The sequence below is a fragment of the Protomyctophum bolini genome, assembly GCF_963924005.1.
Source record: "Protomyctophum bolini genome assembly, chromosome: 1".
Lineage (NCBI taxonomy): Eukaryota > Metazoa > Chordata > Actinopteri > Myctophiformes > Myctophidae > Protomyctophum > Protomyctophum bolini.
In genome coordinates this window covers 56859093-56876592 of record NC_137862.1, presented here as the reverse complement: position 1 = coordinate 56876592, position 17500 = coordinate 56859093, and the positions used below count along the sequence as shown (strand labels likewise).

The 17500-nt window shown below is 45.5% G+C and overlaps 1 protein-coding gene across 1 annotated transcript in view; it reads right to left on the bottom strand.

Annotated features, from left to right (window-relative positions):
* Nucleotides 1–17500, bottom strand: part of ush2a (Usher syndrome 2A (autosomal recessive, mild)) — a gene marked incomplete at both ends in the record, with an annotated part of 314802 nt that overhangs the window by 74254 nt on the left and 223048 nt on the right. The window contains 3 exon segments of the mRNA XM_080771896.1: nucleotides 4636–4834; nucleotides 8945–9099; nucleotides 17150–17347. Coding sequence (XP_080628022.1) covers nucleotides 4636–4834; nucleotides 8945–9099; nucleotides 17150–17347 — 552 coding nt within the window.

Sequence of the window (17500 nt, the reverse complement as noted above, 5' to 3'; positions counted from 1 at the left end):
TACAAATCACTCCCCAACATGTCAAGATATATTTTTCAACATTATGCTTAGCTTGAGGCAGCGGTGGCCGAACGGTTTGCGGAGCGGTCTTGATATCGGAAAGGTCGCTAGTTCGTATCCCCAGACCGGCACGTTAAAATTACCACCGCTGAAGTGCCCTTGGACCATTAAATGTTCCATGAGCAGGGCCTGGCTGTAAACAAGTTCTTGAGCTTAGTCCAGTTACCCTGGGTAAACATAGTACCTTTCCTTTACTTTCCTTTAATCAAAACACTTTCCAAATCTCCAGTCTGGAAGTATTATATAGGAACAGAACACAGGAACGCACGTCACCGTTTTAGACAACGCTGCCTGCAGGTCGCAACGGGAGATCAATCCGATGAACATAAGCAGCGCTATTGGAAGCCAACATCCCCATTGGTCCATGGTTCTATACTGGTGGTCCATGGTTCTACTGGTGGTCCATGGTTCTACTGGTGGTCCATGGTTCTACTGGTGGAGTAGGACGAGTGGACCAGTGGGTCCATGGCTCCACAGCTGCGGGACAAGTGGACCAGTAGGACGAGTGGACCAGTGGGTCCATGGTTCTGCTATAAGCTGGAATGGGACGAGTGGACCAGTAGGACGAGTGGACCAGTAGTGGGCCGACTGGGAGCAGTGGGAGCCGTTCTATAGAAGGACCAGTTTAACAGAGGAGTGCCAGCCAGGGAAGATGAATAATGGCATATTAAACATTAAGGATGGGGAGTTGTGAGGCAATTATTTCTGCTCATATTTCAGTGAAAACACTTAGATCCATCCATCCATCTTCTCCTCTCTCACTCTGTCTCTCTCTCTCTCTCTCTCTCTCCTCCCTCTCCTTCTGTGTCTACGACGTCTCCGTCTCTCTTTCTGTCTGTTGTTTCAGTCTGTTTCTGTTTCTTTTCTTTTACTTCTTACATTCCCCTCTCCCTCTCTCTCCCTCTCTCTCCCTCCTCCTCTCTCTCTCCATCCTTCTCTCCCCTACCCTCCCTCCCTCCTTCTCTCTCTCCATCCTTCTCTCCCCTGCCCTCCCTCCCTCCCCCTCTCTAATGCTCCAGGCGTAGGTGTAAGTGGTGGTTTGAAATCACTGCTAATAATGGATTAGATTTATCTGGTGGCAATTCATTAGAATAACACCGGACAGGGAAAGGAAACGCACGTGCACGCACACGCACACGCACACACAAAAACATGCACACGCACACGTGCGCGCATGTGTATGCAATCATTCTGTGTCTGATTGTGAGAGCCATGCAATGAACAAACTAAACAGAAACATAATCACACACCCTGATAGGCTCGTGGTACAGCCACCGTGCCTTTTTTGCCATAATATATTACAACGATGAGGCATTTACGTTGTGTTTTATAATATACAGTAGCATGCACATGTATATAACCTATAGCTATATACCACTTGTGGCATTGTAAAACACATTAAGCGTCATGGTTCCATTACGCAACAATAAGGTCCTCTCCAATTGTTTGTATTGTGTTTAGTTTTCCAAGATGGCCGCAGCACCAGGAGGGGGTGTACTGGGGTGAACGGGTGGGGTCGAACATATGCCCTTTACTGGGCTGCGTTCACACATTCAACACAACTTGTGTCTGTCTTGGGTCGGTGACGTATCGCGGTGACTTGCCGAATGTGCTAACAACCATTACCGGCACAAATGTACGATATAGATTAGACACTAAAGCTGCTATAGAGCGTGTCCCTCCCCCTTTCAGAACAGCGAGTGGCCCAGGAAATGATCCTCCATTCATTTTCTCCATATAGGCTTTTCAAAAAGTATATTTATTTAAAGACGCTTACGCCGCGGACAAAGCCAACTCGGATCGTGACAAATCGTGACAATAAACACAATGTTTTGGACCAAACAAAGAATTAGAAAGTAGGAAAAAAACGGCAGGTTACAACACTTTTTTTGTTGTTTTTCTTCTTAGTAATTATTTGTTTGGTCCAAAATATTGTGTTTGTTGTCATGATTTGTCACGACTCGAGTTGGCTTCGTACGACGCTTAAAAAGGTCTTTAAATAAATACGTTTTGATAAGCCTATATGGAGAAAATGAATAGAGAATCATTTCCTGGGCCACTCGTCGTTCTACAATTTACAATTTACAATTTAGGCATTTAGCAGACGCTCTTAATCCAGAGCGACTTACATTAAGCAAGAACAAAAAGCATGGGGAACACATCACATAAAAACATTTATCATGAAACATGCGTAAGCTAAGAAAGTAACAGTGGAATATCTATAATGAAACTATACATATAAGCTATACATCTATACTACTATGATATACATTAGTACTATGACGTGCTATGACTACATACAATGCACTTATGTCTGTATCAAATGCAATCTAAGTTCTGAAAGGGGACGGGACTGCGACGCTCTATAAGCAATAATATGTCGATTGTCGACAACTCGACATACAGAAGCCTTGCCAGTGGTCCATTTGCCTGTCTACTTCCTGATTGGTTTGTCATTTCGACCGGGTTATTTTGTTTTCCGACCAATGACAAAGCTTCTAGGAACATCGCTGAAAGCAGATTGTGGCCCCTATAGATGTGTCACAGAGACTACTTTTTTGTTGAGCATTTTACAAACCGCCGCAGAATAGAATAGTGGACATTTGTTTTTGGCTATAGCTTAAGGAAAAACATTGACACCAGAGCAATTACAAACCGCCATTTTACAATTACAAAACATTAAGTATTAATAATGTTAAACAAAGTAGCAGGGTTAAAAACAGACCTCACTCTCTGCACCATGTGTGAGCAGGCTAACGATATAGGTTAGAGCTTGCAGTCAATAAGATGAAAAATGTTCGTCTTCTACCGAAAACTAAATAATAATAATAATAACATTATTGTGGGCTTGTAGATCAGCTATTTTCAGCGAGTAAAATTGCCGTCACTACGACGGCGTCGAGGCCCGCCAAAATACATTTTGCTCGACTAAATCAACTGTAGATTTAGTGGACTAAAATATTAGGATATTTAGTCGACTAAAACTAGACTATAAACACTAAAACATTCCAGGTGACTAAAATGTGACTAAATGAAAACTATTCAAGAGACTATGACAAAATGATAAATGATAAAATAAAATAAATCTGCCAAAAACAATGCCAAACTGGATATTCTAGAAAAGTTCTGGAGGAGGAACAATGCTGCTATCTCTCACACACACGCACACGCACACACACACACACACACACGCACACGCACACGCACACGCACACGCACGCGCACGCACACACACACACACACACACACACACACACTCTGACCATACAAGCCAACCACAAGCCTCATGGGGACAGTTTATTGGCTACCGGTGAAGGCAGATCCTGGGTCAGTTCCAGCTGCACAGAGAGAGCGCTGAAATGTGACACGACTGTTCACTGTCAACCCAACACACTTTAACATCCCTCATTGTCACTCCTCCTGTGTGTGTGTGTGTGTGTGTGTGTGTATGTGTGTGTGTGTGTGTGTGTGTGTGTGTGTGTGTGTGTGTGTGTGTGTGTGTGTGTGTGTGTGTGTGTGTGTGATTGCTTCCACACTGACCACTGCCTGCCAGTCCCTGATCCATGACATCACTCTAGAGCAGTGCATGGGTTTTCAACCATTTTCCTATATCAAGACCCATTATTTTTTCTGCATTTGAGCCACGGACCCTCATATGATGAGATTTATAGCCTCTCAGACCTCAGTCATCGTTGCATATTATCCATGCTGTATACTGATGTTGGTATATACCATATAGGAGACATAACAGGCAAACATTGATCAAAATAACAGTTGTTTTACATTCTCTTATTGTCAAGAGTTAACCCATTTTTAGAATCTGATCTCAGGTCAGAATGGGTTAAAGATATACACGTATGAGGGTCCATCTGGTTACCAACTCTCCATCATTTAGCTGCATGGGGGGACCACCCATGGGACCCCCCACCCACTGCTCTAGACAGAGCAAAGGGGTCCCGGGGGCCACGACCACCCAAAAATAATCCTATATTTGAACTGCCACAAGCATTTGGTTATATACGAACCAATTTTAGGACTGAGGCCGATTCTATAACAAAAAAGAACCTTCTAAATCCTGAAAGTTTTCTGAAAAACATATGTTTCTTGTATCTTAGTGCAGTGCTCAACCTTTTTCATCTCAAGGATCCCCAGAAGGAGCAACTTGGACACTCAGGCATGAAGGAAGCATGAGTTCAAGTCCGTTGCTCTCCCCTTGTCCCCCATATATGGGGACTAGGTTGGTGGAGGGTGTGTAGAGCCCAGGATCACATTAGATGATTGACACAGGGGTGAAAAATGGGTTACAAAATCGTGGGATAAAAAAAAAATATTTAAAAAAGGATCCTCAGAATGATCTGTATTTGGCCACGGAACCCCATCTGAAAATATGTAGTTCCAGGGACCCCACCCATATAAAGCAAAGATTTGAGTTAAAAAGGTTCGCTCTGAAAGAATATATTTGAGCCTATTTGAGCTTGTAGATCTGCTATTTTTCAATAGCTAAAGTATAGCTTGAGAGTGTGTGTGTGTGTGCGTGTGTGTGTGTGTGTGTGTGCGCGTGCGTGTGTGCCTTACCTGTGACAGTGTGGTTTGTGGTTCCAGCATCCAGAGTGTAATTGGTTCCCGTTCCAGTCTCCGTGAGGACGTACCGCTGGACCATTCCGCTGCTCCCGATTGGTTCAGGCCAGGTCACAAGGAGGGAGGAGGGGCTTAATGCTGTCACCATGGGAGACCGCACCCCTTCTGGGATGCCCTGGACTGTCACCGCTACCACCTGGAGACACACGGACATTATATGGACACATGAAGACAGACGGACAAATTCTACAAATGCCTTCTAAATCCTGACAGATTGCTGAGAATCCCATGTTTCTATGTGTCAGTGGTTCTCAAACATTTTCACGTCAAGGACCCCCGATAATATAATCGGCCTGAAAATATGTTGTTCCGGGGACCTTCCAGAAGCAAAGATTTGAGTTAAAAAAAATCGTTTTCTGAAAGAATATATTCAAAGGTTTGCGCCACATTTTCACGATTGTAGCTTGTAGATCTACTATTTTTCAAAAGCTAAAGTATAACATAATGCTTAAAAGACCAAAAGGGGTTCCCACCCAGAATGGGGAGATCGATTTGATGGTGAGGTTTGTCCAATCTGGTCAGATACATTTTTGTATCTTTATCCACAGTGTAGTATAAACCAGTGGTTCCTAACATTTTTAGACCCCGAGGCCCAAATAGACCCAAATACACCCAATTAGACGTTTTGGACATAGGACCCAAACTAATGAAAATAGCAGATCTATAGGAGCTTATTACAACGTGACTGCAGTTTTACTCCCAGTGCAGTGTGGAGGAAGAAGGTAGGATGTTTACTGTGACCCTCTCCTTCTTTAAATATATGCATACACTCCTTGGTTTGTGTTGTGTGTGTGTGTGTAAGCGATTGCCAAACAAGCTATCCTTAAAACTCATAGGTAAACTATGATAGGTGGGTAACACACGGTTGAGTCGAGTGCTGTTGTACAGTCCTATATGGTGTTGTGTGTAGCGTTGTTGGTTCAGTGTAAGAGTTGTGGTACTATATGAGGGTGCTGTAGAGATTGTGTGGACGCCGTCTGAATTAGGACACAGAATCCCACAGCAATCTGCTGCTAACGGCAACAGGGATATCCTGCCTTAATAGACTGTCACTAACACTTCCCACACCTGTCCAGAGACAGCTAAGCTATTAGCACACTGCTACGGCACATGTCAGCACGCACGGGCGTGCGAGCACGCGCACACACACACTCACACTCGACACAAAAAGCACACAGGCCTATCACATTCACACCATAGAAGAGAGAGGAGGAAAGAGAAGAGCGTAGAAGTGCGACGTTATATAGAAGAAAGTCTCTGTTATAGGACGCGTTATCATCCCGCTGAAAGAATAAGTTCTGCATTCCTTAAACGCAATCGGTATATTCAAGGGCGGGTTGTTGTTGGGGGCGTGCAGGAATTGTGGAGCACATGCCAAGTATATTCTGGCATTGAGCAGAATTACATTCAAACTAAGATAGATTTTGTGAAATTGCACAATCCAAAATTATATTTGGGAGCCAGTAAATTAAATTACTGGCTTTAGTCTGAATGCGGGGCTAAGAAGCCGTACTGCCACTGGTCACCTCTTGTATTTTGCGTTTGTTCTTCTTTTTGTTGTCTTTTGGAAGGACAGTTGTGAAAAAGGCCAGCTCAAATATACTCAAGTACTGAGCTGAGGTCATGCTGGCCTCCTCAATTAAGAACTGTTGGCTGGCAGAGGGCAAATTGACCTTAGCCTATCACTGCTGTATTCTAAATTAGTGAGCACCTGTATCCACCCTGCAATCAGCACAGCACACTTAGCACACAAGCCTAGGGTTTGGAAATGTGTGCATGTTTTAGGCAGGTGATGTTTGTATGTTTAGTCAGTTGTATTTTGTTGATGTAAATTATTGTAATGTTATGTTTATGTCTTTTGTGTGTTTGCAGAACCACACACACATTCTTTCTGTACAACTCTACGTTCTTCTGTAAAACCCTCAACCCAAGTGCTTTGTTGTTCTTGACCGAACCACCTGGAGCGGTGTAAAGCTTCCAAACCGCACTACAAAATAACACCAAAATGGGTTAAACGGTTTATAATTTTGCTGAGGTCCGCCCATGGGAAAAACCCTACAACTTGCACAGGGGGGGGGGTCCATGACACATAAGCCAGGGGGTCCGCAAAATATATATATATTTTTTTCTTCCAAAAACGTGAATTATGATTATGTGTTATATATATATGTGCGCTTATCATTATCGCAGTAATCCCCAAACATATTCCATCATTATTCAAGAGCTTTTTGGGATACAAATGAAACCCTTTCACCTATAGAGCACTGCAGAGGCTGCATGCATGTCTGTGGCCAGCTGATGGTCGTCAGCGCTCGTTAAATGCCTCAAGGAAGGCCATTATTGGTTGCTGCACTGTCAAATAGGTCTACGTCTATATTCCAAGATCTATTCCAGATATTTTTTATAACGTTGATGACCCCTATGCCCTATACAGGACCCCTGGGGTTCCACAGACCCTAACCTTGAGAACCATTCTGATATAACAGACACGGATTCATGGAAGGTGTTGGGAAAGACACAGTGTTGTTGTTAGGATTGGAGAACAGGGCAGGAGAAAGAGAGAAGAGGGGAGGAGAGGGGGGAGGGGGGGCGCAGAGGAGAGGGGGAGGGAGGGGGGAGGGGAGGAGAGGACGGAGAGAATGATAGCAGACAAATGGAGGGGAGGGAGAACAGAGGTATAGGGCTATTGGAAGAGGAGGGAGGACATATCGCACTTTGTCGCACACTAAGTGACCAAACAGATTACATCAGCTGTTGTAGCAGTAGCGCGCGCGTGTGTGTGTGTGTGTGTGTGTGTGTGTGTGTGTGTGTGTGTGTGTGTGTGTGTGTGTGTGTGTGTGTGTGCGCGTGCGTGCGCTCCAGGTAATTGCAGTGGTGTATCGGGTTAGCTCAGGTTAGCACGTAATTGGGACTGTTTGGCCAATTTTCACTGTTGTACAAACTAATACAACTCACTCACTCTCACCACTCTGCTGTGTGTGTGTGTGTGTGTGTGTGTGTGTGCGTGCGTGCGTGCGTGCGTGCGTGTGTGTGTGTGTGTGTGCGTGTGCGTGCGTGTGTGTGCGTGTGTGCACTGCTTGTGTCTGTGCGTGTGTGCTTGTGTGTATGTGTGTGTATACCGCAATGCATGGCTGAACACAGTGAAGTTAGAAGAAACTAAAGATTCAGTCATTAGAAAATACAGAAAGCATCCACCCACCCATCCACCCATCCACCCACCCACCCATCCACCCATCCATCCATCCATCCACCCACCCATCCACCCATCCATCCACCCACCCACCCATCCACCCATCCACCCATCAACCACCCATCCACCCATCCATCCATCCATCCATCCATCCACCCATCCACCCATCCACCCACCAACCCATCAACCAACCACACGTCCTTAATTATCTTAAACACGCCCCGTTCATTCATCCGGCCCTCTGTAGTATTAGCATGTACAAACCGCCTCCCCTGAGCTCCGAAGAGAGAAAGAATCACGTCTAAGCTGCAAAAAATTAATTGTTGTGTTGATATCGGCATGGCTACAGTATAGAGAGATAGCATGGGGGGGGGGGGGGGAGCTATTACGGGCCGTTATCACAAACATCAGGTAGGCTCAGCAAAATATTACACAGCCTTGGAGAGAGAGAGAGAGAGAGAGAGAGAGAGAGAGAGGTTGTGTGTGAGTTGTCGACAAAAAGTGTAGGAGCGGTTTATAGCACTATAGCAATGTAGCAGTGTTTTGAAGAAAACACACAAAAAAAAGGCAGACTAAAATATAATCTGGCACAAATAAATGTCTGGCGGGCCCATATGGAGAGTGAGGATCCTAGGGCATCCAGGGGATAAAAGGATCTTGATTGCATGAGCTATATAAGTTCGAGAGTTATATTACAGGCCAAAAGGGTGAATCTAGCTAGCCTGTTACCATGAACTGATTTGGAAAATGTAGGGTGGCATTTCTTCCAATTTCTTCCAATTGGGACTGTGCGTGCAAAGTTCCACAGATTTGGACAAAATCTCTATAGGACTATAGGCCTGATATAAAAGAGAAATCTGCCTCCTGGTGTTGCTATATAACTGGAACAAAAAATAATCTGGTGCAGAGATTCTCTTCGTTGGCGGAGATGAGCTGCTCACAGATGGACATGCACACAGAAGGAACGGACAAAAACATAGTCTAATAGACCTTGTTGGTCACGCACGCACGCATGCACCCACGCACGCACAGCAAAACACAGCATCTCTGGTATACCTGTGCACTGTCGGCGCATCCGGCCTGGTTACAGGCTCTGAGCCGGTACCGGAACTCCTGGAAGGGTCCGATCCCGCCCACGTCCGTGAACCCGTACTCGTTGCCGCGGTAACGCTCCCGTCCGTCACGGAGGACCACGTAGTGAGTGATGACCCCTGTGAGTGAATGGAATCAAACACGGTTAAAGCAGCTGCGTCGCTATAGAGCAGACCTGGGCATTGTACGGCCCGCGGGCCAAATACGGCCCGCCGGCTGACTCTGACCGGCCCGTGAAAGGCCGGCTGACTCTGACCGGCCCGTGAAAGATTACTTGATAATCCGAAAATAAAACATACTTTCTAATTACCTTATGGGTGGACTAAAACCGCATTGCTTTTATTTTGAAGCCCATGTATTCTCACAGTGCACGCAATCTGCACGTCAACTGTGCACGTGAATTGCGTGTGATTAACCTGTCTTTCTTCCTTCACCCCCCTCATATGCGAAAATGTTGGGCTTTTTGGATTTATTGTTGACTACGTCGGTGAATGCAAATAGCGTGCAGCTCCACAACACGGTAGGCGCAGGCGCATGCTTTGATTACCAAACTTCCTTGCAGGAGGACAAGTTAAATCCCATTATGCTTCATTGCTTTATTTAACCCGCCTCGCCAATAAAGTTAAGATGTTTTAAGATGCTGCCGTATGGCGTTGTTGCGCCCAGAATGTGGCATGCTTCTGAAATTCAGAAAGCTTGGGCGATGCGCCGTGAGCTTGTTGATCGTCTGTTTTCGGCACACGAGTCGATCGACGTACCGTTGAACCACAAAGTAAATCTGGCAGAACTAACGTGCACACATCAACATACAGCGCCTGCCAGGCTGCCAAGTCTCAACAATACCATTACTGGTTGGCTTATTATTGTTTTCAGAACGTCGTTGTTTAATGGTTGTGACTTAACACTCATCTCTCGATAGTAAGCAGCGCACCATGGGTTGTGAAAGTGGCACCTCCAGTGTCCTTCGAATGGAACTATTAAGAGAGCTACCTCTAATGTTCTCATTGTTAAAAGAAAATGCTAGTATTTACAGGACTTGTAACTTAAACAAAAACATAGTTTTCAACTGGGAAAGGAAACGTTTCAAGCCTGCAAGTAGAAAGTAAAAAAATCACACCCATGTGAAGTGAGGGGTGCTCTTAACATCATCATGATGTAAAATAGTCACTCTGCCTATAATTTGAGTCAAATGTTTCACATTTAGTTTACCATTGCTTTGCAAAACAATGCCATTTACTGCTATTTATATAGAAATAAAATTGATATCATGCATAATTAAGTTCAGCCTTTTGGCCCGGCCCTCCAAAATATTTTCTGTTTCTCATTTGGCCCCTTGGGAAAAAGAATTGCCCACCCCTGCTATAGAGCGTCGCAGTCCCGCCCCCTTTCATGACGACGCCAGGCCCAGGAAATAGTTCCCAATGTTATATGCAAATATCATGACCAATGGCATTGAAATGGTATTGCAATGAACATCACTGATGACGTTTAGGTGAAAAAAGAACAGAAAAAAAAAATAATAATTAAGTAATTAATTAAAATATAACTTGTTGCTATAAAGCAACGCTGGGTCTTAGAGGGTTAAGGCGCCTGACACATAAGAGACACATCCCCTGTGTCTTCCTGTGCGTCGCACGGCCTCGCGATGCATTTCCAACGGGACTAGTGACGTGGTTTTGGTTTTGGTTTTGGTTTGCCTTTAACCCAGATGCCAGTTAAAAAGCTAGTTGGCTGTGGCTCGTCTTTAGCCTTGACGCTAACGTTTTAGCAAACTTTTAGTTTAATCGTCACCTACACACTTCTTGGTGTTCTACTGGAGTGCACTCACCGCTTCCAGTTGCTGTGGGCGATAGTCCCAGTCGTGGTTTTTCCACTAGAGTGACTGGTTACTGGACCCTCAGCTCTGTCGCCACACTCCACACAAATATGCCTCCCAGGATGGAGGAAATAGGAGGTATCAAAAATGAGCTCCGCTCCATTACAAACTTGGTGAAAGACCTCCTCCTGCGAAAATCGCTCCTCCAAGGCCGGTTGAAATCCCTAGAAACCCCGGGTGCCGGCGCTGTATCCCGGGTGTCCGCCGTGGCAGCCTCTATGCCGGGGTGCAGTGCTGCGAGTACCGGCGGGCGTATACCGGGACCCATCCGCGCCGACTCCTGGTCCTCGGCGGTCAAGGGAAATAATCGGGGGTTCCCTCTCTATGACCCATCGGGGTCGGAGGCCTGGAGCATAGTAGACATGTTCCCGTGCTCCAATGCTTTCACTCCGCTCCAGGAGCTATCGACCACGGCTACTCCGACTCCAAGGAACGCACAGTGCACAGACTCGATGCCCCGACCAGCGAAGCGAAACTTCCCGGACTCCTCTGGCTCTACCTGCTCTCTCACCTCGACTCCCAAGCCCAGGCTTGACGGGGGTCGTGCAGGTAAACGACCCTGTCGTCGTTCACCTAGTAAACCCATACCAAACACTTCCCTATCGATTATCCACCCAGCGCGAGGTAAAGTGATCAGCGCTGCTCCTAGTAAAGAGCCCCCTCCCCCTCCCCGTCCCCGTCCCCCACCACCACACTCATCATATCCAGCTGCGTCCCACTCCCTGTCACTCCATACGAGATCAGCTGCATCGATCTCCCCAGATAACACACACCCCCACTGTTTTACCCCTCCTCCTGATTACATTCTCTTAGGTGATTCCGTGATTCGAGGGGTATCTATCTCGAATTGTATTACTTATTCTTTTTCCGGTGCCAAGATTATTGATCTGATCCCCCACATTCCAGACATTCTCCAACGTCACCCCTCCGCTCACACAGTCTTGATCAACGTGGGCATAAATGATATCAAGCAGCGCCAAGCCTTTAAGATGTGGACTGACTATGAGGCCCTGGCAGACGCGCTTGATAACCTGAATAAATCCGTCATATTTTTAGGATTAATCCCCACTCTCTTTCGAGGCCCAGAAAATTTCAGCCGTGTTATTTGCGCAGATAGGTGGCTGCAAAATTTCTGTCAAGCCTGCGGCCATGGCTATATCACTAACTTTGACAGCTTTTGGAAGAACCCATCACTTTACAGGGACTTAGTGCACCCCAATAATGAAGGGAAAAGAATCCTAGCAAGTAACATCTCCCACCACCTCTCGTCTGTATGACCACTACTACCCACATCAGATACGCCCAGTTGCACCCCCCCACACACACTCATAGAGCACCCATCACTGATCCCTGTTGTGATCAATAGAATAAGCAGCTGTTCAGCCATCCACATCTCCAGGGGTCTAAACCAATTGAATCTTAAGCCTTTGCCCCGGGTGTCCTCCGTACCTGATGTCCCTGTTTTAGACACAGTATTAACAAAATGTGCATTAATTAATGCGAGGTCAATAAATAAAAAGTCGTTTATCTTGAAGGATCTATTTACCTCGAAAACACTGGACATTCTCTTTGTAACAGAAACCTGGCTACACCTGGGCGAGTCCGTGGCCCTCACTGAACTGGTACCCCCTGACTGTACAGTAATTAACTCTCCCAGGACCACTGGCCGTGGTGGAGGAATAGCAACTATTTTTAGAAATTGTTTATATTATAAACCTTTATCATCACCTTCCTTCTCGTCCTTCGAACTAAGCCTGTTTGAGCTGGGTCGCTCAAACCCTGTCCTATGTGCAGTAATTTACCGCCCACCTAAATATGACAAAGACTTTATTATGGAGTTCTCAGAGTTCCTTTCCGGTGTTGTAATTAAATACAATAGACTTCTGACGGTTGGTGATATGAATTTACATACATTTTGCTGTGTCTCAAAGCCCCTAGCTAAAGAATTTATGGACACTCTTGATGCTTTTAATTTTATTCAACATGTTACTGAACCCACGCATGAGCGGGGTCATATTTTAGACCTTGTTTTATCGTGTAATCTGACCATCTCAAATGTCCAAGTGTGTGGTACTGTTCTATCTGATCATATGCCTGTCTTATTCGATTTTCTATTACCCTGTAATATTTTAAAACCATGTGTTCCTATTCGTCACTGTCGTATGCTCAAACCCTCCACTCCTGTCCATTTTAGCTCAGTTTTCACGAGCACAGCTCAACCTGTAATTTCAGAGGGTCAGCAGAACACTGAGCAATTAACATCTGCCTTCTTGTCCGCCTGTACCAGCGCCCTTGATTCCGTGGCGCCCTTAAAAGTCATGCGCCCCCGACTTAAGGCTGAGCCTTGGCTCAATGACACCACTCGCGCCGCCAGACGAGAATGTCGAAAGGCGGAGCGCAGGTGGAAAAGTGACAAGCTCCAAGCATCATATGACACCCTCAAAACCTGTTGGAAAATGTACCAAATTACCGTCAAGGCTGAAAAAACCAAATATTTCTCTGATATTATTTCAACTAATGCTGATAAACCACGAGTATTATTTAAAACCATTGAAGTATTGTTAAATCCTCCCTTATCTACATGTTTGGAAGCCTCCCCGGAGGTATGCGAAAGTTTTCTCTCATTTTTCATAGATAAAATAGCCTCTATCAGAGCCCTCTTTCCACCCCCTGTTCTCGACCCCCCGACGTCTGTTAATACGTCGGTTAATACTCACGCTCCTGTTTTTAATCATTTTGAACCTGTGTCGCTCTTAGCTCTCAGTGACATTGTTGCAAAAATTAAACCCTCGTCCTGCCCGTTAGATGCCATCCCCACCCGCTTATTCAAGGAGGTCTGGGGGACTATTGGACCTTCAGTCCATAACATAATAAACAGCAGTCTTACAACAGGAGTTGTACCAGCACATTTTAAAGTAGCAGTTGTGGAACCCCTAATCAAAAAAGCCAACCTGGACACCTCTGTTCTATCCAACTACCGACCCATTTCTAAGCTTCCATTTATTTCAAAACTTTTAGAAAAAACAGCACTTTTACAGTTACAGACTTTTTTAAATGAGCACAACATCCTTGAAACTTTTCAATCTGGTTTTAAAGCTTTCCATAGCACCGAGTCGGCACTGCTCAAAGTTTTTAATGATCTTTTCATTTCCACAGATAATGGTGACACTGTAATTCTTTTACTCTTAGATTTAACTGCTGCTTTTGACACATTAGATTATAATATTTTAATATCACGCCTGGAGCACAGTGTAGGTATCAGGGATACCGCCCTAGACTGGTTCAAATCATACCTATGCAATAGATCCTTCTCAGTTAAATTTGGTCATCATACATCTTCTTCCGCCCCCCTGTCATCTGGAGTACCCCAAGGTTCAATTATTGGCCCCATCCTGTTTTCGCTATATCTTCTCCCCCTAGGACTCATCTTAAAAAAACACGGAATCTCCTATCACCTTTACGCAGATGACTCCCAAATATACATGCCCCTAAATAGAGATAGCAACAGCCCCCTATCCCCTCTCCTTGACTGTTTAAAAGATATTAAAGCCTGGATGGCCCTAAATTTCTTAAATATAAATGAAAGCAAAACTGAGGTGATAATGTTCGGACCAAGTGTCATCAACACTCCTCCCTTAGACCTAGGCCCACTTCAACCCTTTGTGGTTCCCATGGTCTCCAATTTAGGAGTTAAAATAGATAATGCTTTTAAACTTGATAAACAAATAAATGCTGTGGTCAGATCTAGTTTTTATCATTTAAGGCTTTTATCACAAATCAAATCAGTTTTATCTTTTAAGGACCTAGAGCGAGTGATACATGCTTTTATTACAACTCGCCTTGACTATTGTAATGCCCTCTATGCCGGCATCACCCAAGCCTCCCTCTCCCGCCTTCAACTTGTTCAAAATGCTGCCGCACGTCTTTTAACAGGAACCCGGAAATATGAACACATCACTCCCATTTTAGCTGCACTCCATTGGCTCCCAGTACGTTTTAGAATCCATTTTAAGATTTTATTGTTTGTTTTTAAATCTTTAAATGGATCAGCGCCAGTTTATGTCTCCGATCTCCTAAAACCCTATGCTCCCTCTAGGTCACTGAGGTCAGCAGATCAAATGCTCCTTGTCATCCCCAAGGCAAGGTGTGTGAGAAGAGGGCACCGAGCCTTCTCAGTAATTGCTCCGAAACTGTGGAACCAGCTTCCTAGCCACGTCAGGCTGGCTCCAACACTACCTGTTTTTAAAACACATCTTAAAACTCATTTCTATTCCCTGGCTTTTAAACCGTGAATAATGTGTACTCTTGATTGTTTGATTTTATTATTATGTTTTTATTACTGTATTGTATTGTATTATGTTTTGCTTTGCCTAATTGTACAGCACTTTGGTCAACTTTGTTGTTTTAAACGTGCTCTATAAATAAAATTGGATTGGATTGGATTGGTGGTTTGACGAGACAAACGCTTGCTCCCTGGCTGTCTTCTGCCCTCCTCCCCTTCCATGGAGCAAGCTTGTCTCGTCAAACCACGCGACTCCCATTGAAAAGGCATTGCGAGTCATGCGACACACAGGAAGACACAGGAGACACCCAGGAGACAGCTGTCTCTTTTTTTTTATATATATTTTTTATCCCACGATTTTGTAACCCATTTTTCACCCCTGTGTCAATCATCTAATGTGATCCTGGGCTCTACACAACCTCCACCAACCTGGGGAGAGCAACGGACTTGAACTCATGCTTCCTTCATGCCTGAGTGTCCAAGTTGCTCCTTTACACCTGACAGGGAGGAGTTTCCCTGGTTAGACGTATAGCGCGTGGAAGGAACACGTTATTCCAACCAGTTCCTTTCCCCTCCATCAGGCGCCCCGGCTGGCCAGGGGGAGGCAGTTTAGTGACCAGGATTGTTTTTACTATCAGACAAGTCTTTTCACTCTGGAGCTATATCACCCTGTTCACTGATTGGTCTAGAAGTTGGGCCAATCCTTATTCTACCACAGGTCGTTTCGAGGAAGCAATTTGATTGGTTGAAACAGACTTCTAGCCGGTGGTTAAACCACCACACACCACCACCTAATCAAAACAAAGAATTCAGCCGCTCTGTTCTCCCAGAGCGCTAGCAAACTCGGTGGCTAGGCTAGCTAGTTTATTGGGACATTTGTGGTCGTAGTGACTACATCTGTCATTAAAAAAATATATTCTTTCAGCGATTTTCTTTGTTTTAAGGGTAACCTGTGGTAGAATTGCAATATTACACGAGAGGGTGTGGGTTAACGTGATTATTGCCACTTCAGTGATGCTTGCGGAACTCGACTCCGTCTCGTTCCTGACCGCATCCCTGTCGTGTCAATAATCACGTTAACCCACACCCTCTCGTGTAATATTGCTTAAATGAAATCACCGCGAGTATGATGGCCTCAACTCTTATCACCGTTTTAGGTGATAAGCTATCACCAAAAAACTTGAGTATGTATGAGACTTAAGAGTAAAACATTTTTTGCACACATTTCATCACCCTCTCCTCTCCACCCCAGCATTATGATTTGATAACCACATCCTCAAAACCAACTCTCTCTCAACTCTCAATCAGTCTCAATAAATTGGACAGTTTTTCCACGTGAATGTTTCAAGCGTGACTGAAATACACAGTGGCCCCTTTTCCATCGGGGTTGAACCGGTTCGGTTCTTTCTTCCCGCCAAATATTGAACCAGTTCAGAGTGTTTCCACTGAAAATGAGTTGGTTTCCGAACCATAAACGTTCGTTCCCAATGTGAACCACAGAACGGTGGTTCAGCTTTGTAATTGCACGCAACGCTTTGTGAACCAAGACGATATAAGTGGGTGTGTCAGTAGGTTGGAACTTGTCAGTGTGTTGGAACTTGGGAGGTCGCAGACACAGTGACACACGCAACAGATATTCGATGCGACCAACCATCTTTGAACAAAAATAAGTTTACAGTATTTTAATCCAGCTGAGACTTGCAGGGCGTTATAATAACTTGTAACCTTGACATCACAACGTTGTGGATACTGTTTACATCGGTTTGTGTTGTGCAACACCCTCGGGGCGTCTGCGGGCATGACGGATCCTTCTCCTTTTCAACATTTTGTGTTCAGGTATAATAGCGCCACCAAATGAACCGGCCGTCAATCTGGTGGAAATGCAGCCGGTTTGCGACCGGTTCGCAAAAAGCACCAAGGTTCGGAACGGCACTGGTTCTGAACCGAAGTTCTTTTGGTGGAAAAGGGGCCAGTGTGTCTGTTCTGTTTGAGTTGATCTGAACGAACGTACCGTTGGGCCTGGCCGGAGCCGTCCACCGTAGCTGGACGATGTCGTCTCTGTCCCCCACGCGGCTCCACCGGGGCGGGGACACGCCCCACGGTCTGTCCTCGCCGGTGGTCACCGTGCTCACGTCACTGGACACCTCACCGAAGCCGTTCCAACCCCTCACTCTGTACTCATAGGAGGTGGAGGGCTCTAGACCTGAGTCTGTATACGGGAGGGAGGGAGGGAGGGAGGGATGGAGGGTGGGAGGGAGGGAGGGATGGATGGAGGGAGGGAGGGTGGGAGGGAGGGAGGGAGGGAGGGATGGAGGGAGGGAGGGAGGGAGGGAGGGAGGGAGGGAGGGAGGGTGGGAGACAG